Source organism: Marmota monax, unplaced genomic scaffold (assembly GCF_021218885.2).
Source record: "Marmota monax isolate L192 unplaced genomic scaffold, Marmota_monax_Labrador192_F-V1.1 WCK01_AAM20220418_F8-fsc00232, whole genome shotgun sequence".
NCBI classification, from domain to species: Eukaryota; Metazoa; Chordata; class Mammalia; order Rodentia; family Sciuridae; genus Marmota; species Marmota monax.
Window position 1 is genome coordinate 1,740,602 of NW_026695232.1, and position 20,681 is coordinate 1,761,282.

The 20,681-nt window shown below is 33.3% G+C and overlaps 1 protein-coding gene across 3 annotated transcripts in view; it reads right to left on the minus strand.

Annotated features, from left to right (window-relative positions):
• Positions 1 to 3,070: 3,070 nt before the first annotated feature.
• Positions 3,071 to 20,681, minus strand: part of Rock1 (Rho associated coiled-coil containing protein kinase 1) — a 151,777-nt gene continuing 134,166 nt past the window's right edge. For all 3 annotated transcript variants that reach the window (XM_046438524.2, XM_046438523.2, XM_058577089.1), the window contains 8 exons: positions 19,744 to 19,932; positions 18,625 to 18,784; positions 13,139 to 13,209; positions 12,854 to 12,942; positions 8,828 to 8,906; positions 7,044 to 7,305; positions 5,815 to 6,022; positions 3,071 to 4,555 (listed from right to left, as the gene is read on the minus strand). In XM_046438524.2, the coding sequence (XP_046294480.1) occupies positions 4,552 to 4,555; positions 5,815 to 6,022; positions 7,044 to 7,305; positions 8,828 to 8,906; positions 12,854 to 12,942; positions 13,139 to 13,209; positions 18,625 to 18,784; positions 19,744 to 19,932 (1,062 nt within the window). In that variant the 3' untranslated portion in view covers positions 3,071 to 4,551. The remainder of the gene's footprint in view (positions 4,556 to 5,814; positions 6,023 to 7,043; positions 7,306 to 8,827; positions 8,907 to 12,853; positions 12,943 to 13,138; positions 13,210 to 18,624; positions 18,785 to 19,743; positions 19,933 to 20,681) is intronic.

Here is a 20,681-nt window from a genome sequence, read left to right on the forward strand (position 1 = left end):
TAAGACCCTGTCTCTAAACAAAATAAAAAACAAACAAACAAAAAAATAGGGCTGGGGATGTGACTCAGTGTTTGAGTGCCTCCAACTTCAATTCCTGGTACCTGCCTCTGCCCCCCCCCGCCCCCCCAAAAAAAGAATTACAAAGTTGTAGGACTTACATGACAGATATCTTATATTTAAAACAGTATGATATTGGCAAACAGAGAAACTGATTTATTATGCGGAAAGAATTGCCTTTTCAGTAATTCCTGCAGACCAATGGATATCCACATGGAAAAAATAAAACAAAAACAAATTCTTGATTTCTATTTCAAAAATAAATTCCAGCTGCATTATAGAACTGAGTGTGAAAGGCACTAAGTATAAAGGCAAAGTTCAATAAATCAGACTTAACTAAAACTTAGAATTTTTGTTCATCAAATGATATTAAGAAATCAAAAAGCAAATGTAGTATGTGTAGTACATTGTATCCACAAGTGACTACATTTTGACATTGCCTTTAATTGTTCATCATAATACATGCTAATAGATGATAATCTTGTGTTTTCTTTGTTAAATTTTTTTTAGTTGTTGATGGACCTTTAATTTTATTCATTTATTTATATGCAGTGCTGAGGATTGGACCCAGTGCTCTACCACTGGGCAACAACTCCAGCCCCAATTTTGTGTTTTCTTTCTGAGCAAAAAGCATTCTAAAAGTCTTAGACAATGGAAAACAAAAACTTGAAACTTAAATTAGCAATGCAGTAAGAAGTAACAAAATTACTTTTAGTTTGATTATTACATTATAGTCTTTTTCATTTCACTTTCTGCAGCTCTATTCATCAGTTTTATATTGTACACTGTTCTGAGTAGTGTGATAAAATCTCGTGATGCTGCTCAAATGTGCATGACCTGTTGGACCAGTGTTTACACACTGTATATACTCCTGATCTGTTATTTGGTAGACATTTTGGTTCTAAGACTGGTATCACAGTGCTTGTGCTCAAGTAACCTTTGTTTAACTAAAAAATGGTCCCAATGCAAGAGTAGTAATGATGGCAATTTAGATATGCCAAAGGTAGGCTGTAAAGTGCTGTAAGTGAAAAGTTCTTGACTCAATTAAAACATAAAATCACATGATGCAGTTGTTAAGATATATGGTAAGAATGTTTTCTGTAAAATTGTGACAGGAAGAGAAATTTGTGCTAGTTTTGCTGTTGCACCTCACACTGCAAAAGTTATGGACACAGCACGTAAGTGCCTAGCTAAGATGGAAAGGGCATTAAATTTGTGTATTTAGGTAGGTATAAGAAAAAACCGTGTATCTGATACTATACTCGTATCCAGGCATCTTAGATGTAACCCCCTCATGGTGGGATTACTGTATATAATTTCTAGTGGCATAAAAAGTAAATGAAAAGGGCTGGGGCTGTGGCTCAGTGGTAGAACACTTGCCTAACACGTGTGAGGCACTGGGTTTGATTCTCAGCACTAAAAATAAATAAAAATATAAATAAATAATTAAAAATAAAGGCCCTCAATAACTATAAATAAATAAATATGCATTTTGTTAAGTAATTATGAGTTTGAATGCCATGTTTAAATTTTTTGCTTACTGATATTTTTTACTTAAAAATGGAGGACAGGTTATTTTGTTCAAGTTGAAACCTCAAAAAACCACAAGTGATCACAGTTGGATTGAGCCTGGACATAATGACAATACCTATGTTTTCTTTATATTATAGAGGCTAAGTCCCAGTCAGGTCTTAGCTAAAGCTTGCTTATGGGTAAATGGGCTGGCTTGATGTTGAACTTTCATTTCATACTCTTGTGTCTTCCTGTAATTGAAGTGTAGAAAAAACTAAAAGATAGATACATTTCCCAGACTTTTTTGCAGCTAGTTCTGAATGTGATTTAATTTTTGGCCAAGTAAATGCACCTATATATAGAAGGCTGACGTGAGATGGAGGCTGTGCCGTTGTTGGCAAGTAAGGGTCATGAAAGTGATTTTTCTGAGGTGGTGTAGACAAAGAGATCCCAGTATATGGACATGAGATTGATAAGTGGCAAGAGGAATGGTATAAAGCATCTAACTGGGTTGGGATCATAGCAGGCACACAAAGTGTTGTAGAAAAACAGCAATGCCAGTGTGGCTTCCTGATCATGGTTCTCTCAGGATTCTCACATTGTTGAGGAGCCAGCTTTCCTGGTTGACCTCATCTTTCCTCAAACTTGTGCAGTTCTCAAGAATTTTATGTTCAGATTACTATTTTGTTTAAATCATTTCTTGCTTGAATTAATGAGAATTAACTGTGTTCTTTGCAACTGGACTTTAATATATTGGGTAATTAATGATAATCGTTCTGAGAAGGCATTAAGGACATTGGCAGACATGTAGAGGGTCTGAGATTTTACCCAATTTGTAAGCTACAATTAAGCAGTCATGAATCTAGGCAGAAGACCTCAAACTCCTAGGTCACAGTCAAATGACTTTATTATTCACAGTACAGGAAGCAGCACCAACCTCATGTTCCTTTTAGTTCCCTTTGCTACAAAGTCTTAAATGGTTAATACAGAGTGACACAGATGGGTACTGTGCATATGGTAGCTTTGCATCACAGGTAAGGAGCTTAAAGTTTATGGAACCTGAATCTTTTGTAATGAGCAAAGCTAGCTGGCTCTGACCACGGAGGGAGAACATTATTTTCATTATACCGGACAATAAATGGACCTGCCTTCCTCTAAATAGACACACTATCTTCTAAGGCTATTCACTATATAAAGACCCTTCAAAATGACAGCCCAGAATAAAGGTTGTCAGAGCCTCTGCTTACAAGAAATCGAAGTGGCCCATAGAGAACTGTTTCCTAATAGATACTTTAACTATAGCCACTCTTGTTTGTTTTAGAGTCCAAACCAGGTATTATCTTTTAGAAATACACATTTAATGAACATTTGTATACAATCAGGGACTAATTTGCAATGCTTTTCTATTCATTTTCAGCCACAAGAAAAGACCATAGCAGTCATCATTAAAAATATCCTTCCATAAATTACTTTTATTTCTCATTAAATGAGCACAGAGTCATTAGCATATTAATAACAGATATGTTTATTATTACATATCCATCAGTGCGGCTTTCAATACCACTTGAAACATGCATATCATCCTAGAGACGATCAGTTTTCCAGTGCTTCTTATTTGATACACATTACTGCAAAGCCATTATAAATTACTGAGGAGGTATTTGGTTAAAAAAATAAACAATAAATCATACTGCCCATACAAATCAACTCTTGTTACTAGACAAGAGTTTAACAGTATTTATATGGTAATTCCTATGTTAACTGGAAAACATCATGGATGTATTGCCATAATTTTCTTTTTACATTGGTGCAACCTTGAATAATTTCTGCAGATAGTTTTATAAAGTCATTCATTATTGTAGCAGGTAGTTTGATGCAAAGATTGTACTCAATTTATGAAAGTCCAACAAATCTCTAAACATTTTAAATTAAATCAATTATCAATGAAAAACCCACTGACACACATAATTTTTTGAAAATCTGTTTTTTTGAAATTTCTATACTTATGGCAGTAAAATAATTATCTCAAATTAAGGCACTAAAAGGGCAATGCAACTCCCACTGAAAGTGTTCTAAGAATAATTTACATTTCAAACAGTGCATACATTTCTTATATGTTTGTTAACTTAATGTCTTTATCACTTAAAACCACAAAGAAATACATTATATAATTACAGAAATGATGTACCCCACAAAATGCTTTTAAACTTGGTTCTTTTGTACAGTTAGTTCCTAATGTCTCTAGTAGTAAAATAATATGGCTTGGCAAAAATGCATAGATTAAGTGTAATTTTTTGTCTTTCCCATTCCCCAATCTACAAACTTGCTGAAACATATACAGTATTGTAAAGCATAATGTAAGATATTTAATTTCTCCTTCAAGTCCATCACAAGCAATCAACAGTAAGGCTTTTTAATTCTACAGTGAGGGCACTGAAGTTCAAGCAATGTCACTGTTTTCTTAAAATAATTTTGTAGTCTTGCAAGAGCACAAAAACTTAAAAGTCATTTAAAAAACAAAACAAAACAAAAAACTTCAGTTTGTCTCATTTTGAGATATTTTCTTTACTCCTTCCATGAGCTGATCTTGATAGTGATGGCCATTCCACTTGAAAGTGAAAATTCCTTCCTCTCACTCATATGAGGAAAACTGCATTCTATCACAACTGACAGGCGTTTTCTTAGAAATTCAAAAAGGCAGCACCTTTTTAAAAAAATATATCTAGCTAAGCTTTCCCCAATTGTATCTGCATTACATAGTAATAATTAATCTAATCTACCTGTAGGCAAACCCGCAATAATAATAAAAAAAACCCTTTCAGTGTGCTTTTGTGCCAAAGCAAGGACAGAATAACAGCAATCTTAACCCTGAAGCCTGTGATATTTGTGTCAACGAAACAGCCTGTCTGCTCTGCATGGTTAAAGAAGCCTGGTTTATCAGGTAGCATCCCACATGATTCCACAAGGCAGTAGGTCACATGGTTAACTGTTGGAGGAAAAAAAGGGGAAAAAAATCTGTAATTTAAGAAATATACTCAGTTTAAAAATACAAGAAACAAAAATTAGAGGGCTGGGGGTTTGGTTCATGAGTACAGAACTTGCCCATCAGGTGCAAGCCTGTGAATTTGACTCATAACAACTCGGGGAATAGGGGGGAGGTACATACATATTATCTTTATATAAAATAATCAACAATTACATAAAACTCAAAAAATAGGGAAAAGGAAAACCATACTTAAAATTATCTCCTTTTTGCTTCTACCCTTTTTTAAACATATTTTTTCACTCAGCTATACCCAGATGGTTGATATAGCCTTCTACTTAAAGAGTGATGTGATAAACTAGAGTTATATGTGACTGAGACATATGTAAGAAATATGCTATGAGTCATTTCAAAGATCTGGTTACTGACAGGACAGAATGAAGGAGAGATTTTTTACTTGCTTGAAAGATGTGGGTAACATAAGCAGAGACACAAATCAGTGTTAGGTATCATCTTCTATATTCTAATGGCCCTCTGCTCTAGTGATTACATCTGAAGGGGTGTTGGTAGTTGGTATCAGAGAAAGAACACATACTTTAGAATAGGACAAAAACTGATTCCAAATCTATAGGCTGTGTGACCTAGTGAAAGTTCCTTTATTTCTCCCATAGAAAACATTTAATTATGTACTGTAACTAGCATGTTAGGTATTTTTGAAAACATTTCATTGAAAATTAAAAAAAAGGGACTTAACTGAAAAGTTTATTTGTAATACCATCTTTATCAATAATACCAAATAATTTTAATTTTCATAGTTAAAGAAGATGAGGAAAGTTTCATATAACCTTATTTGCATTAAAAAAGGTATAAATTACTAGGTATAAAAACATTAATGGATAAATATGTGCTTTGTACATCAACTTATGATAGGGCTGGGGTTGTGGCTCAGCAGTAGAGCACTCGCCTAGCACGTGTGAGGCCCTGGGTTCGATCCTCAGCACCACATAAAAACAAACAAAATACAGGTATTGTGTACAACTAAAAAATAAATATTATAAAGAAAAAACTTATGACAATAAAATTTGACACAGAACTAAATATCACATTAATTAATAATATTAATTTTTAAAATGAATCATAGAGTAACTGTGAGTCTATAAAGACCTAATTATAAATGATGTCCTCTGTAGTGAAAAAAATGAGATTTCTGATTTTAACAGAGACTTTCACACTGTTAAAAAGGTTAACATTTTAATCCTTACCTAGTTTTTCCAGATGTATTTTTGACCACTTTCCGGAAAGACTGATTTGCAGTGGATCTTGTAGAAAGTGTTCGAGGTGAGGCACGAACAAAACCAGATGGTGGATTTTTAGGGATCTTCTTTACTAAATGAGTTACCCATTTTTTTTGTTCATCCTGAGAACATGCTAACAGCAGCATATCTCTTGCTGATGTTACATCATAACTTACTATATTAAAAAAAAATAAGCAAGCACAATTAAAACCATATAATATTAGAACCCCAAATCTATCAAATGTGTAATTTTTCATGTTTGTATAGTTTCAAATTAAACAACTATGCTTAATTAAGTTTGAACAATATATTCCTTTTTTCTTTAATTTAATTAAGGCTGAACTTAATTAAAAACAAACAAAGCTAGTAGCCAACAGTCATAAAGTAAGAAAAATAAAGTAAAAAGCAGAAGTGAAATAAATATATTTATAGAACTTAAGTTTCTTATCTTAAAATAGCTGTCTGTACTCTATGTTTTCCCTTTAGGTTCCCTCTGATTAAACTGGAAGGTATTTTTGTCTATGATACAGCATGCTGGTCCAGGCAGAGAAAGCCAGACAAAAGAAGGTAGGCAACAGGTAAAAATTCACAGAGGAATATAGTGAAACTCACCCTATAACTCTTCTCTCCAATTTAGGATAATTTCTTTCTTTTCTTTTCTTTTTTTCCCTAGTACTGAGGATGGAACCCAGGGGAGCTTTACCACTAAGTTATATCCCCACCCCCTTTATTTAATTTTTTTAGTTAGGGTCTCGGTAAATTGTATAGGCTGCCCTCGAACTTGTGATCTTCCTGACTCAGCCTCCCAAACTGCTGGGATTGTATGCATGCACCACTGTGCACCACAGGATAATTTCTTAATAGTTTTTCTTTTGTACAAGAAATTGAACCCAGGAGTGCCTAACCACTGAGTCACATCCCCAGATCTGTGGCTGGCTTTCAATTTGTGATCCTCCTGCCTCAGCCTCCCAAATTGCTGGGATTACAAGGGTGCACCACTGTGCCTGGCAAGGGGGTGATCCTCTTTAAAAAGAAAAAAAAATGTACTTAAAGCTAAATCTGTAGCTGTAAAATTATACCTGCAATGTTTCCATCAGTGTCAAAATAGTACTTCTCATAACCTACCTTTTCAATGCGATATAGAACTCATTATTTTATTGGGACTAAATTTGTAAAAAATAATTATCATGCTTTACCTTTACACGGAGAAATTAAGTCTTCTTTCTTATCTAAATGATCTCTGTGGCACTTAACATGGCATCTTCGACACTCTAGGGCAGGGGGTGGCTTAAAAACATGCCAGAGAGGTTTGGCACAGGCCTCACAATTGGCAGGAAAGTGGTAGAGGGTAGGAATGAACTCATGGCCTTTGTGATTTTGGAAATTAGTTTTTTCAGCTTGCTGTACTGGTTCCATCTCAACATCTTTTCTACATTCACCTTCATTTGCATATAGTATCTACATTCAGGAATAGAGAAAGAAAGAGAAAAAAAATCTTAATCTGTAAATAAAAGTTGCACATGTATAAAAGCAATGGCATATTTTTACACTTATTTCACAAAACACTCAGTACTTAGGTAAAAAGAGCCTTTTAACAATTATAATTTTAGGGCTGGGGTTGTGGCTTGGTGATAGAGAAATTGCTGAACATTGTGAGGCACTGGGTTCAATCCTCAGCACCACATAAAACCTAGGAATTAAACCAGAGACCCTGCTTCTAATAGAAGAAAAAGTAGGCCCTAATCTCCTTCACGTTGGGTCAGGCCCCAACTTCCTTAATAAGACTCCTGTAGCGCAAGAATTAAAATCAAGAATCAATAAATGGGATGGATTCAAACTAAAAAGCTTCTTCTCAGCAAAAGAAACAACCTGTGAGGTGAATAGAGAGCTTGCAATTTGGGAGCAAATTTTTACCACTCACACATCAGATAGAGCACTAATCTCTAGGGTATATGAAGAACTCAAAAATCTTAACATCAAACAAACAAACAAACAATCCAATCAATAAATGGGCCAAGGAACTGAACAGACACTTCTCAGAAGATGATATACAATCAATCAATAAATCAAACAATAAATATGAAAAAATGTTCAATACTGCTAGCAATTAGAGAAATGCAAATCAAAACTACTCTAAGATTTCATCTCACTCCAGTCAGAATGGCAGCTATTATGAAGACAAACAACAATAAATGTTGGTAAGGATGTGGGGGAAAAGGCACATTCATACATTGCTGGTGGTACTGCAAATTGGTGCAGACAATATGGAAAGCAGTATGGAGATTCCTTGGAAAACTGGTAATTTGACCCAGCCATTTGACCCAGCTATCCCTCTCCTCGGTCTATACCCAAAGGACTTAAATACTACAGGGACACAGACACATCACTGTTTATAGCAGCACAATTCACAATAGCTAAACTGTGGAACCAACCAAGATGCCCTACAGCAGATGAATGGATTAAAAAATGTGGCATATATACACAATGGAATATTACTCAGCAATAAAAGAGAATAAAATCAGGGCATTTGCAGGTAAATGGTTGGAGTTGGAGAATATAATTGCTAAGTGAAGTTGGCCAATCCCTAAAAAACAAATGCTGAATGCTCTGATATAAGAAAGCTGATTCACAGTGGGAATTCACAGAGCATGGGAGGATTAGACAAACTCTAGATAGGGCAAAGGGGTGGGAGAGGAAAGGAGGGGACTTAGGGGTAGGAAAGATGGTAGAATGAGATGGACATCATTATCCTAAGTACATGTATGAAGACACGAATAGTGTGAATATACTTTGTGTACAACAAGAGATATGAAAAATTGTGCTCTATGTGTGTAATATGAATTGTAATACATGCTGTTGACATATAACAAGTTAGAATTTAAAAATAAATAAAATAAAATGGTGAGACAGGGGAAAAAAGTTATTGTGTCCATTTACAACTCAAAATATTTTTAAAAAATTTACAAATCCATATTTTTACCTGGAATATTTTAGGAATTTCTTCAGTTTCGGCTCTGTACACATCTCCTTGAGTTACAGGTCGAACATGAAACAGCTTACTAAATTAAAAATAAATATAAGCCATTATTAAAAATTCATTTACAGCAAAGAACATCCAGGTGGCAAATAAGCAAATGCAAAGATATTCAACATCGTTAGTCATTAGGAAAATATACTGTTAAAACTACAATGAGCCAGGTACAGCAGCACACCCTATAATCTCAGAGATTCAGGAGGCTGGGGCAGGACTGCAAGTTAGAGCTAGCCCAAATACCCAGCAATTTAGCAAGACCCTGTCTCAAAATAAAAATAAAAAGGGCTGGGTGTGTACCTCAGTGGCAGAACACCCGTTGGTTCAATTCCCAGTTTTCCACCAAAACCCCCCAGACCAAACAAAAAACCCTATAATGCATATCACTATCAAAAATTTTTAGAACAAAAATAACAATAACATCAAATGCTGCAGAGAAATTGGATCCCTTATACAATGCTGGTGTAAATGTAAAACTACAGTACTACTCAGAAAAAGAATATAATAACTTCTTACCAAACTAAACATATACTCAACATATCACCCAGTGATCACCCTTTTGGATCTTTATTCTGGGAAATGACAATTTCTATCTATACAAAAATTTGTTTGTGAATATTCATAGTTGCTTTATTCATAATAGTCCCAAACTGGATACAACACAAATAAATGGTTTAAAAAACTGCATCTGTATTATGGCATATAGTCATTCCTCAGTATCATTAGGATTGATTCCAAGACCCATTTGCAAATATCAAAATCCCAGTCCCCTTATATAAAAAGGGTATTTGCATAAAACCTATGCACATCCTCCCATGTATCTAAAATAAATTCTAGGTTACTTTTTAAAATTTTTTTTTGGGGGGGAGGGGAAGCACAGGGGATTGAACCCAGGGGTTCTCTAATACTGAACTACCTAGCCCTTTTTATTTTATTTTGACACAGATCTCAAGAAGTTGTCCAGGCAGGCCTAGAATTGTGATCCTCTTGTCTCAGCTTCCCAAGTTGCTGAGATTACAGGTATGTGTTACCATGCCAGTTTAGATAACTTGTAAAACCTAATACAATATAAATTGTATGTAGATAGTTGATACATTGTATTGTCTAGGGAACAATGGTGAGAAAAAAAAATCTGTACATATTCAGTACAGACACAAATTTTTTCCTGAATATTTCTGATCTGTGGTTGGTTGAATCCTCAGATGCAAAATCCAGAGGGTCACCTGTACAACTCAATAACCATAAGAAACATCAATTACAAGTACAATTTATTTCAAGGTAATTATGCTGAGTGAAAAAAATGTGAGTGCAAAATACTTGATTGCAAAATATTTTAGTTCATTTATATAACATCCTCAAAATGACAAAATTATAGAGTTGGAGATCAGATTAATATTGCCAGGGACCAAGTAGGTAGAGGGAAAAAACTGTCTATGGTTATCAAAAAAGGTGTCACAGGGATCCTTGTGATGGAATTATTCTCTATTTTGACTCTGGTAGTGTTTTATATAAATCTATGAGACAGGGAGGTAGATTGCAAGGAAAGAAGTTAATTATTTGGAAATAACATGATTTCCTATATAGAAAAGCCCTGTGAAATTGATTTTAAAAATATTTTTAAAAAATCTAAAAATAAAAAAAGAAGCATGGTTAGAGAATTCAAGGTCAATATATAAAAATGTATCTAGCTCAGACTTAGCTTTAAAGAAAAAAATAAAAAAATAAAAGTGCTGAAACAACCAGATACCCATGTGGGGGGAAAAAAAAATCCCTGACTTCAACCATTGCTTTTTACCAAACACAGAAATTAATTATAAACTTAAATACATAACTTAAACATAAAATGTGGAACAGTAAAGCTTCTAGAAAAAAAAAAAAAAAAAACAGGAAAATACCTTGCCTCTGGGCAGGCAAAAATTTCTTGAACAGGATATAAAAGGCACTAACCATTTTAAAAGCTGACACATTGATCTTTATTAAAAGACACCATTAGGCTGGGTGTGGTGGCACATGCCTGTAATCCCAGTCGCTTGGGAGGCTGAGGTAGGAGGATGGAGATTCGAGTTCAAAGCCAGCCTCAGCAAAAGCGAGGTGCTAAGCAAATCGGTGAGACCCTGTCTCTACTGGGAATGTGGCTCAGTGGCCAAGTGACCCCTGAGTTCAATCTCTAGTCCCCCGTCCCCCTAAAAAAAGATACCATTAAGAAAATGGATTGGGGGGGGCTGCTTTGTAGCTCAGTGGTAGAGCGCTTACCTCGCACATATGAGGTACTGGGTTCGGTCCTCAGCACCACATAAAAATAAGCAAACAAAACAATAAAGATAAAAAGAAAACTTAAAAATAAAGAAAAGAAAATGGATGGGTAAGCCACAGACTGGGAAATACTTGCATAACATATTTCTAACACAGGGTTCTTATTCTAAATACATGTATATATATTCAGAATAATATTTATTTACATATATACAATAAACCAATCTCAAAAGGATAAGCAGCCCAATCAAAAACTGGGCAAAAGACTTATAGTTCAGAAAAGATATAAAAATGGCCAACAAGCCAGGAATGGTGATGCCTGCTTATGGTCCTAGCTACTTGGGAGGCTGAGGCAGAAGGATCATTGTCAGCCCAGGAATTCAGGGTCACCCTGGGTGACACAGTGAGAACTTATTTCTTAAACAAACACTCAAAAAAGATAACACACAAAAAGATTTTTGATGTCATTAGTTACAAAGAAAATGCAAATTATAACAATGAGCCAGGCCTGTAATCTTGCAGCTCAGGAGGCTGAGGCAGGAGGATCTTGAGTTCAAAGCCAGCGCCAGCAACATAGCAAGTCCCTAGGGCAACTTAGTGAGACCCTATCTCTAAATAAAATATAAAAAAGGGATAGGGATGTGGCTCCTTGGTTTATTGCCCTGGATTCAATTCCCAGTACCAAAATTCAAAAAACAATGAGGTAGCTCCATATCCACTAGAATAGTTGGCCACAAAAAAGAAGTCTGACACCGTCAAATGTGACATGGAGCAACAAAATGTATACCTTGTAAGTAGATATAAAACAATAAAATCATTTTTGAGAAATATTTTAGATTTTTAGAAAGTTAAATACAGATCTATTCTATAACCCAGGATTCTATTCCTATCTTATTTACCCATGAGAAATGAAAACATGTATCAGTAATTTTTAGTACTTGCTCAGTTCTACTTACATCCTAACCATGATCAGATTCACAAATATTTAATTCTGAACAGAAGTAATTCTTTTTTTTTTTTTTAATTTTTTATTGTGGGTTGTTCAAAACATTACAAATAGAAGTAATTCATTTAAATTTACATTTCTCTTGAATAGCACCTATTATTTCACTTTGAATTTATGTTGTGTTACATGTTCTACCTTTTCTAGTACCAGTCTCTGAGCTCCTTAAATATGGAACTTAATTATCTTTATAACATACTATTGTTCCTATAGAATGAACACTAGGAAAATAAAAACTCTATACTAAACATGTTTCTCTGATATATTACTAAAAAAACCACAGGTATGTTAACAATACCTCTTAGTAGTGATCAAAGAATTCCATACTTTTTAAAGATACTCTGAACTCAAAACTACCAAATGCTTGAAATAAAAAATTTGTCTTTCAAGTACGTGAATTAAGTACACAAAATTTTCCTTCTCATATTGTGCCAAAGATTTCATACAAAGTGAATAAATTTAAGTCTATTAAAAACAAAAGTAGAGGGACTGGGGTTGTGGCTCAGTGGTAGAGCACTTGCCTTGCACGTGTGAGGCACTGGGTTCAATCCTCAGCACCACATAAAAACAAACAAACAAATAAATAAATGTAAGAAAACAAAAAACAAAAACAAAAGTAGATAACATTGTTTAAATAACATATAATGCAAAACAAGTCTAAAAATAAATTTCATATGTTAATACTCAAGTAACTTAAAATTCAATCAAAGTCAACTTACTCTATGTCCAATACCATAGATGGATTGGATTGTTCCTTATCTTGTTCATCATTATAGAACAAAATTTTTTTGCTGCTTACGACAACATACTGCAATCAGAAAAAGGGAGAAGAATTATAAGAGTAACATTAGCTTGTTTTAAAGTGATAATTGTAACATTTGCCATTTATGTCTAGACTATTTTGTATTAATCTAAAACCAGTGTTAATAACAGAGCAGTTAACATAAGTTTCATGCTTCAAACATATTACAAAATATCAATTAAAAAAAGTAGGTATATATTACCTGTTTCTTCCAGCCATATCTTTTGATATTTCCTCTATTTGGTACAGAAAGCCAACCTTCAATTCTTGATTCTAAGAGAAAAAGCATATTATACAGCAGTCAGTGTTAAATTGTAAGTGAAGGAAAAACTATTTTAAGTTGTCCTATAGCATGCAGCAACAGGCAACTGAAAATGGCTAAATGAATAATGCTATAATTCGCTCTTCATGCTTCAGTCACACAAATCAACTTTAATGGCCATACAAATATTGCAGAAAAAAATTCCAAGCCACTTTTCTCATCAAATGGACATTTAGTACTCAATTACAAAAGTATGAAGTAACAGTATCTGTAAGAGCAAGGCAAAACTGGAATGGATTGCAGCTTAAATGGGACATAATATAGAACACTTTAAATCACTTAACATTCATATAAAAATACTTAGCAAAAAGAAAAACAAAAAAAGAAAAAACTATGCAGCAAGTGGAACAAATCAGAGCCATGATTTACACAAGAAAGAGCAAGCAAAAGTACAGAAGTGTCCTATTACTCACAGAAGACAAGAATAGAAGATAAATAAATAAGGAATGCAGGCAGAATCAACTAGATATAAAGAATAAGAGATAAGCATTTTATTTGTTTTCTCAGTGCAATTTTCTGATAAACTTTCTGGCAAAATATTCACAACAATTTTAATTCAATTGTCCAAATTCTACAAGCAAGTTCAAACTAGGTGTGAAGCCTTTTAAGTTCACAAACTTAATAAACAGAAAAAGAACACAATTAAACTGATCAACTGCTAATATTTATATTAGTTTCTGTGTACCATAAATTCTCTATTTCAATCAAGGCCTTTTATATGATAATTATTGCTATTTAAATAAAACTAATGTTTATCAGAAATAACTGGGGGATAAAGATGATTCCATTAGAAATTACTATTTAAATAAACATTAAGTATTTTCTTATTTGTCATATTCAAAACATGAAAGAACAAAAAGGCAACCAATTTTAAAGTATGATGCTATAATGTAATTGATTGTATTATGGCTCAAACCATGATCCTAATGGGACCATGTATTGTCCCTCTATAATACAACTTAAAAGCCGTAAAGCTCAGTCTTGGGATAATAACAACAGATGACATTTACTGAGTTCAAACCCAGGCTAATTTATGAGCTTATGTTTCTGCAGCACAATGCTAGTTTGTGTCCCCAAACAAACCCTTGCAGTTCATTGAATAATGGTAATGTTCCTCCTGTTCCCACTTTTCACCAGATAGTTAATGTCTCCAAATTTTGTTTGTTAATCTTTCATATAAATTATAGTTATTATAGGAAAAAATAAGAAAACTGAGGTTCAAAACACTTAAATTCTCTTATGCAACTTTTTTCTTAAATTGCTTCTATTTATCAATTATTATTTTGTTTCCTTGTGTAATTTCTTCATAAGTTTTGTAAGAGCAGGGATCCTAAAACTTGTTTCATGTTTTAGGATCCCTAACACACAAAGAAGGTGCTTGACAAATTTGTTGATTATTTTGCTATTCTGATTTTTATCTAAATTAGCAATTAAAGACATGCTCCGTAAATACTGGTTACAATTTAACAACCAAACAGGCAGTTTTATATTAAATAAAGTGTAGAAGGCTGCTGGTCATATATTGATCATTCATAAATACTTTACCTTACAAAAGGAAAAAAATTGTTGCTAGGAAGTTTTTCCACTAATAGTGCAAAAATTGCAGTTTTTGTCTTAAAGTATGGTTTGGAAAACATTAAGTTGAACAGTAGCACAGTAGTTCGAATGAAAAGTAGTGTTAATATTTGACGATACAAATAAAGCTGATTAACACGTTATTCTTTACTGAAAATAAAGGCCCATAAATTTTGACCTTTATACAAAATTGTGTATTCCTAAATATTCCACCTCCTGCAAAAAACTTCTCTAAGAAAATCAATGCCCAAAACATTTATGCTTTTCTGGATTAAGGTATGGGTCAGGAATTGAACTAAGTTCAGTGATACATACTAGCTTCTCTTGTTTCCTTTCTTACTCCTTAGATGCAGATTAACATATTTACTAGTTTTTATATATAAAGATCTCCTCTAAATCAAGACTCAGTATAACCTAAGTGGCAATCTGAAGGTAAAATGCTATAAACTCTATCTTTCACATAACAAACATAGAATTTTGTTTCTCCAGATAAGTGAAAGAAACTCATGCTGAGAACTTATTATTCTTTTTATTGCAGTGCTATGAATGCAACCCAGGGCCTTGTACATGCCACTCTACCACTGAGCTACATTCCCAGCCCAAAACTGAGAACTTTTAAGTGTAGATTAGCATCAACATTTTGCTACAGAAGTACAAAACAACCTGGCTCCAGGTTTTATACAGTGTATTTGTAGAACAATTTTAACTTACAAAAAATTAGATATTTATTATTGCAAAATCAGCAATTGATTCTTTTATTCAAATAAGAGATCCTAATTATATGCAAATCAATATATAATATAGTCAATTTAAACATCAAAGCTAACCTCTGAAGACTACCAAAGTGATTACTGGGATAAACCACATACTATTTAAAAAAGAGAGGCAGAGAAACATTCTAAAATATTTTAATTATATACAAAAGTAATATAAAAAAGAAAATGAAAATAACTAATGTTCAAGAATTCAGATGCACTGAATTCAGAGACTTTCATATATTCAAATACTTGGAAGCACACCAAGCAATCCACCAATCTAAGGTTCCAAAGACTGAGATCAAGATGTATTAAAAAGAGAATGATGCAGATAATTCCTAAGAGATAATGAATATTAATGGTGTACTTTTGCCAAGTGTTTTTGTATTTCATCTACTACCTTTTCTTTAGGTAACTAGGTCAATGGTTCCCAAAGAAGGAAAGAGAAAAGAGGAGAAAGTAGAGACTGTTATCACATAAAAATTTTTGTAATTTAGACAAAAGGCTAACTATAACTTTATGGGTGATCTTTACATTTATACAGTGTGCTACGTCACAACCTGCCACAGAATCAAGAGGAGGATGAGACATAAAAAAGAATTAAGAGAATGTAAGTATCTTCAGTTATAAGTCAGAGAAGGCATACTATTTTTTTCCCCTACGATTTTTGGAATTGAGAAACTTAGAAGATTTTTTTTTGGGGGGGGGTGCTAGGGATTGAATCCATGACTTTGTCCATGTAAGGCAAGCACTCTACCAACTGAGTTATATTCCAGCCCAAGGAGAGACTTAATCTGTAGTTAGTGTCAAGATGCCCACTGAGCAAATCTACAAGAGGCTGATTCCTAGATGTAGAAGATAATTAAATTAGAATCTTTATATTGAATATTAAATCTTAGAGAAATCATAAAAGACATAGTATTAGTTCATTTACCAAACTACTCAAAAAGTCAAATCATTCATTTCTACTTCTAATATGAAAACTGAGGTTCAAGACTGTCAGATCTTTGTAAAGTTTCAACATTAAGAACACAGTGACAGGGAAAGGGCTGGGGTTGTGACTCAGTGGTAGAGCACTCACCTAGCATGTGTGAGGTGCTAAGTTTGATCCTCAGCACCACACAAAAATAAATAAAGTATTATGTCCAACTACAACTTAAAAAAACAAAACAAAACAAAAACCACCACAGTGATGGGGAAAGAATTACCTAACTGGCTTGTTTTATAACAAAGGAGAAATGCTAGCAGTACTTTTGTCTGGAATTAAAAAACTTGAAAACAAAATCCCTGAAAATACATTAATATTCTAAGTAATAAACAGAATAAAGACAGTAGAAATATTTAAACTCTCTTTGCTAACTGACTCCTAAATTAATTTGGATTCTGAAATCTATATGGATTCCTAGCCCAAATCTGCCTTTGAATTTAGCCTTCTCAATATGCCAGGATGGAGAATAAAATTCATCACCTTCTTTGGAGGTCCCATCAATACATCTTTCAATTCAATTTGTCTAATGAAATGTCTAACCTACTAACCTAAGACAGAGAAAACTCAGGTGCACATAAAATATTAACCAGGTTAGAGAGAAATGGGTAGGAATAAAGAAAAAGTTCTGGGGCTGGGATTGTGGCTCAGTGGTAGAGCACTCGAGTAGCAGGGTGAGATCCAGGTTCGATCCTCAGCAACACATAAAAATAAAGGCATTGTGTTGTGTCCATCTACATCTAAAAAATAAATATTAAAAAAAAAGAGAGAAAAAGTTCTAGTCAATATTTTAACTGACATTGAATAGAGTTAAGAATCCCTTTAGCCCATAAATATCTTGGGGTTAACAAAGAGGGAATTAAACTATAATTTCAGGTCAAAAATTAAAACAATGTAGCCAAAAACCTCTAAAAGTCATGTTTTTACTGATGATTAAAACTAACTTTAGAAATATATTTAAAAAGCTGAAGCTGGAGGTACTTGTTAAACCTAAAGTGATCTTCCTATAATGTGTTTCTCAAGAGGTAGGTGATTTCAGATAGGCAAAAAGTGGAAAACAGAAGGAATTCCTTGACAATTAGAACAGGAAATATTCTTCCCCTGCTCTTCCTTTTCCAGATATCAGAGTTTGGGCTAGTAAAACCAGCAAAGAATGGGGCAGGGATCACATGATATGCAAGTAGGAATTGAATTCAACTTTCCAGTTGGAGTTCCAATTTCTGGATCAAGAAAAATAGTAAAATTTTCTAAATAGTCCATCAAATTTCTTCTATGAAATTTTCAAAAACAAGCAATGTATTATCAATAGAACCCTGATAATAATTTATGCTGTTTTATAAAATCATCTTATTTATGAATCACTCAGGAAATACACTAATTAAAGTCTATTTTCAAGTTTAGGTAGAGCAAATTTCTAAAACCCTGAACTTGTGCACATGCATATACACCACACACACACGTAAATGTTTTAATATTTACAACCCATTCCCTTCATTTCTACTATAATTAAGCCAATAATGAAGTTGTGTCTATTTTTAACTGGATGTCATTGGGAAAAAAAAGAAGACAAAAAAGTTTGAAATCTTAGCCACTCGCTTCTGCCTTATTTGGTTCCCTATCCCTTACTGCATTTTACTATCCCTCTTATGTATTTCTCCAAATTTAAAATTCAACAAAGTCATATTTAAGTTTAATACTACTACATTATGTAGGTTTCTATATATAGCTGTTATGGTTTTTATTATGAAGTACAGTTAGTTTTAGCATGAGAATATATAAAACATCAAATAGCTGCTAGTCGGAAAAGTATAATTTTTAGGTTTCTACTCAGGTGGAGCTAAAATTTTTTAAGCCTAAGACTGCTTATGACTGTATTTTATAAAATGCACCTAGTATATAATTAGCATATGTCTTGGCTATCAGAAATAATTTCTTCTTAAAAATCCATGGACAAAATGAGATAGAAAACCAAATGGGTTAAAAAAAAATTCTATGTTAAACCTAAAGTGATAAAAAAAAAAACCTGAATGGCATAACAGAATTATTCTTACCTGGAAGGTTTCCATCAGTTTCATCAGCACTAGGAAAACTAGCAACACTAGTAGAATCCGAAAGATCCAAAAGTTTAGCTCGTAATTGTTCAATATCACTCTCTTTGCTAGCCAACTGCATCTGAAGTTCATTCCTATGTGTACATTCTTCTACCAATTGCTATTTTTGAAAAATATCAAGATAATATCAAGGTCAAGTAATTTCCATCATTAAGAATTATAAATAAAAGTAATCTAAACTGCTAATATGAAAAACTTACTATAAACCATGAATATTTACTACTACAAATTTTATTTTATTCTTTTTGAGACAGGGTCTTGTTACGTATGTTACCCAGGCTGGCCCTTAACTTCTGAGCTCAAAAGACCCTTCTGTCGCAGCCTTCTGAGCATGTCACTGAATATGGCTACTACCATATATTTTGATGCTTTTCTCAGTAAAGCAATACTAGGATAAGCTGCTTTTCTCCTTGCTTTTAGAAGAATTTCTGAAGTTTTTTTTTTTTTTTTTTTTAACATAAGGAATAAAATATGTTAAAGCATTAGGAAATGCTTTTCTGGCTCCATACAAATTAGTTTAAAATGAACAGAAAACTTCTCCAGATGGTTGAACCATAAATGATGGAGTCAGTTTAGATCTCAGTCTGTGTTTTTTATCAGAGATCATGTTCATAATTTTATGTTATTAACATGCCAGAAGTATAAAAAAATTAAACTTGATATTTAGATTTCAGAAAAGTCTTGACTAGAAAAAAAGCTATAATACTTCAAAACCTCTACCCCAACTATAATCAATATTATAACAGCCATATTCCAATTTCAGTCTGAAACCAAGGAAAGAAAACCCTTGATTGTATCTCTTAAAGTAGGCCCTCTTAAACAAAGCAGCTGTTAATTGATAAAAAAGGTACAGTTAACTAACAACCATATGGCAGCTTTCAATCTTTTCAAGATGAATATTTATATTAAATTAATAATGATAAAATTATGAAAGTATATATTAACGTATGAACTTTTTTATATAAGAAAATCCAACAAGATAGGTAACAAATATGTACAGTAATAACAATTTATGAAAATAATCCTACATGTGCCTGTTTGTACACACACAAACCTTACCGCTTGCATGTCATTGAGTTCCTTCTGATGTTTCACTACCATCTGGTTGAATTTCTCTCTTTCTTGGTTGAGTTCCAGTTGTAGCTTCCGATTTTCCTTCTCTTTCTTTCTCAAATCTTGAGTATTAGCTTTCTTTCTATCAATTTTAAAATCTTTGCGATTCATTATTTCTGCCAACTTGTTAACAGCCTATTAAAATATTAAAATATTATTAATAAGGATCTATATTATAGTCATTCAATTTAAATCTCCACTAAAATTTTTTTTTTTTTTAATCAGGAAGCAGAATTTTTTGTGGGTCTGAAAATTAGAACAACCTAATGAAGCCTGGAATATGGTAACTGGTAGCACAAACCACTAATAATGACTTATCTCACTATTCCAATGTAAGAACCAGATAGTCTTGCAAAAATCAATTCATTGTTCAATAATTATGCACTACTTATTATGTTGCAGGCACTTTATTAGACACTAGATATAAATATAGGAATACAGTTATATACCAAAGGCATCCTAGTCTGGTGGAAGAGCTAGACATATAAGCAATGCAGTCATAGAATAAATGAGAACAAAGAGGCATGCAAGGGTACTATGGGAACAGTATCCAACTGAGACTTGGAGAAGTCAGGATGCTTCCTGGAATACCTACAAATGTGTCCACATGTTTCTTTCTTTCTTTTTTTTTAATGTTTATTTTTTATTTATACACAATACCTTTACTTTATTTATTTATTTTTATGTGGTGCTGAGGATCGAACCCAGGGCCTCACACGTGCTAGGTGAGCACTCTACCACTGAGCCACAACCCCAGCCTCCTTTCATTCTTTTCTTTTTTGTGTGTATGGACAGCATGTCTTTATTTTATTTGTTTATTTTTATGCAGTGCGAAGGATTGAACCCAGTGCCTTACACATGCTAGGCAAGCACTCTGCCACTGA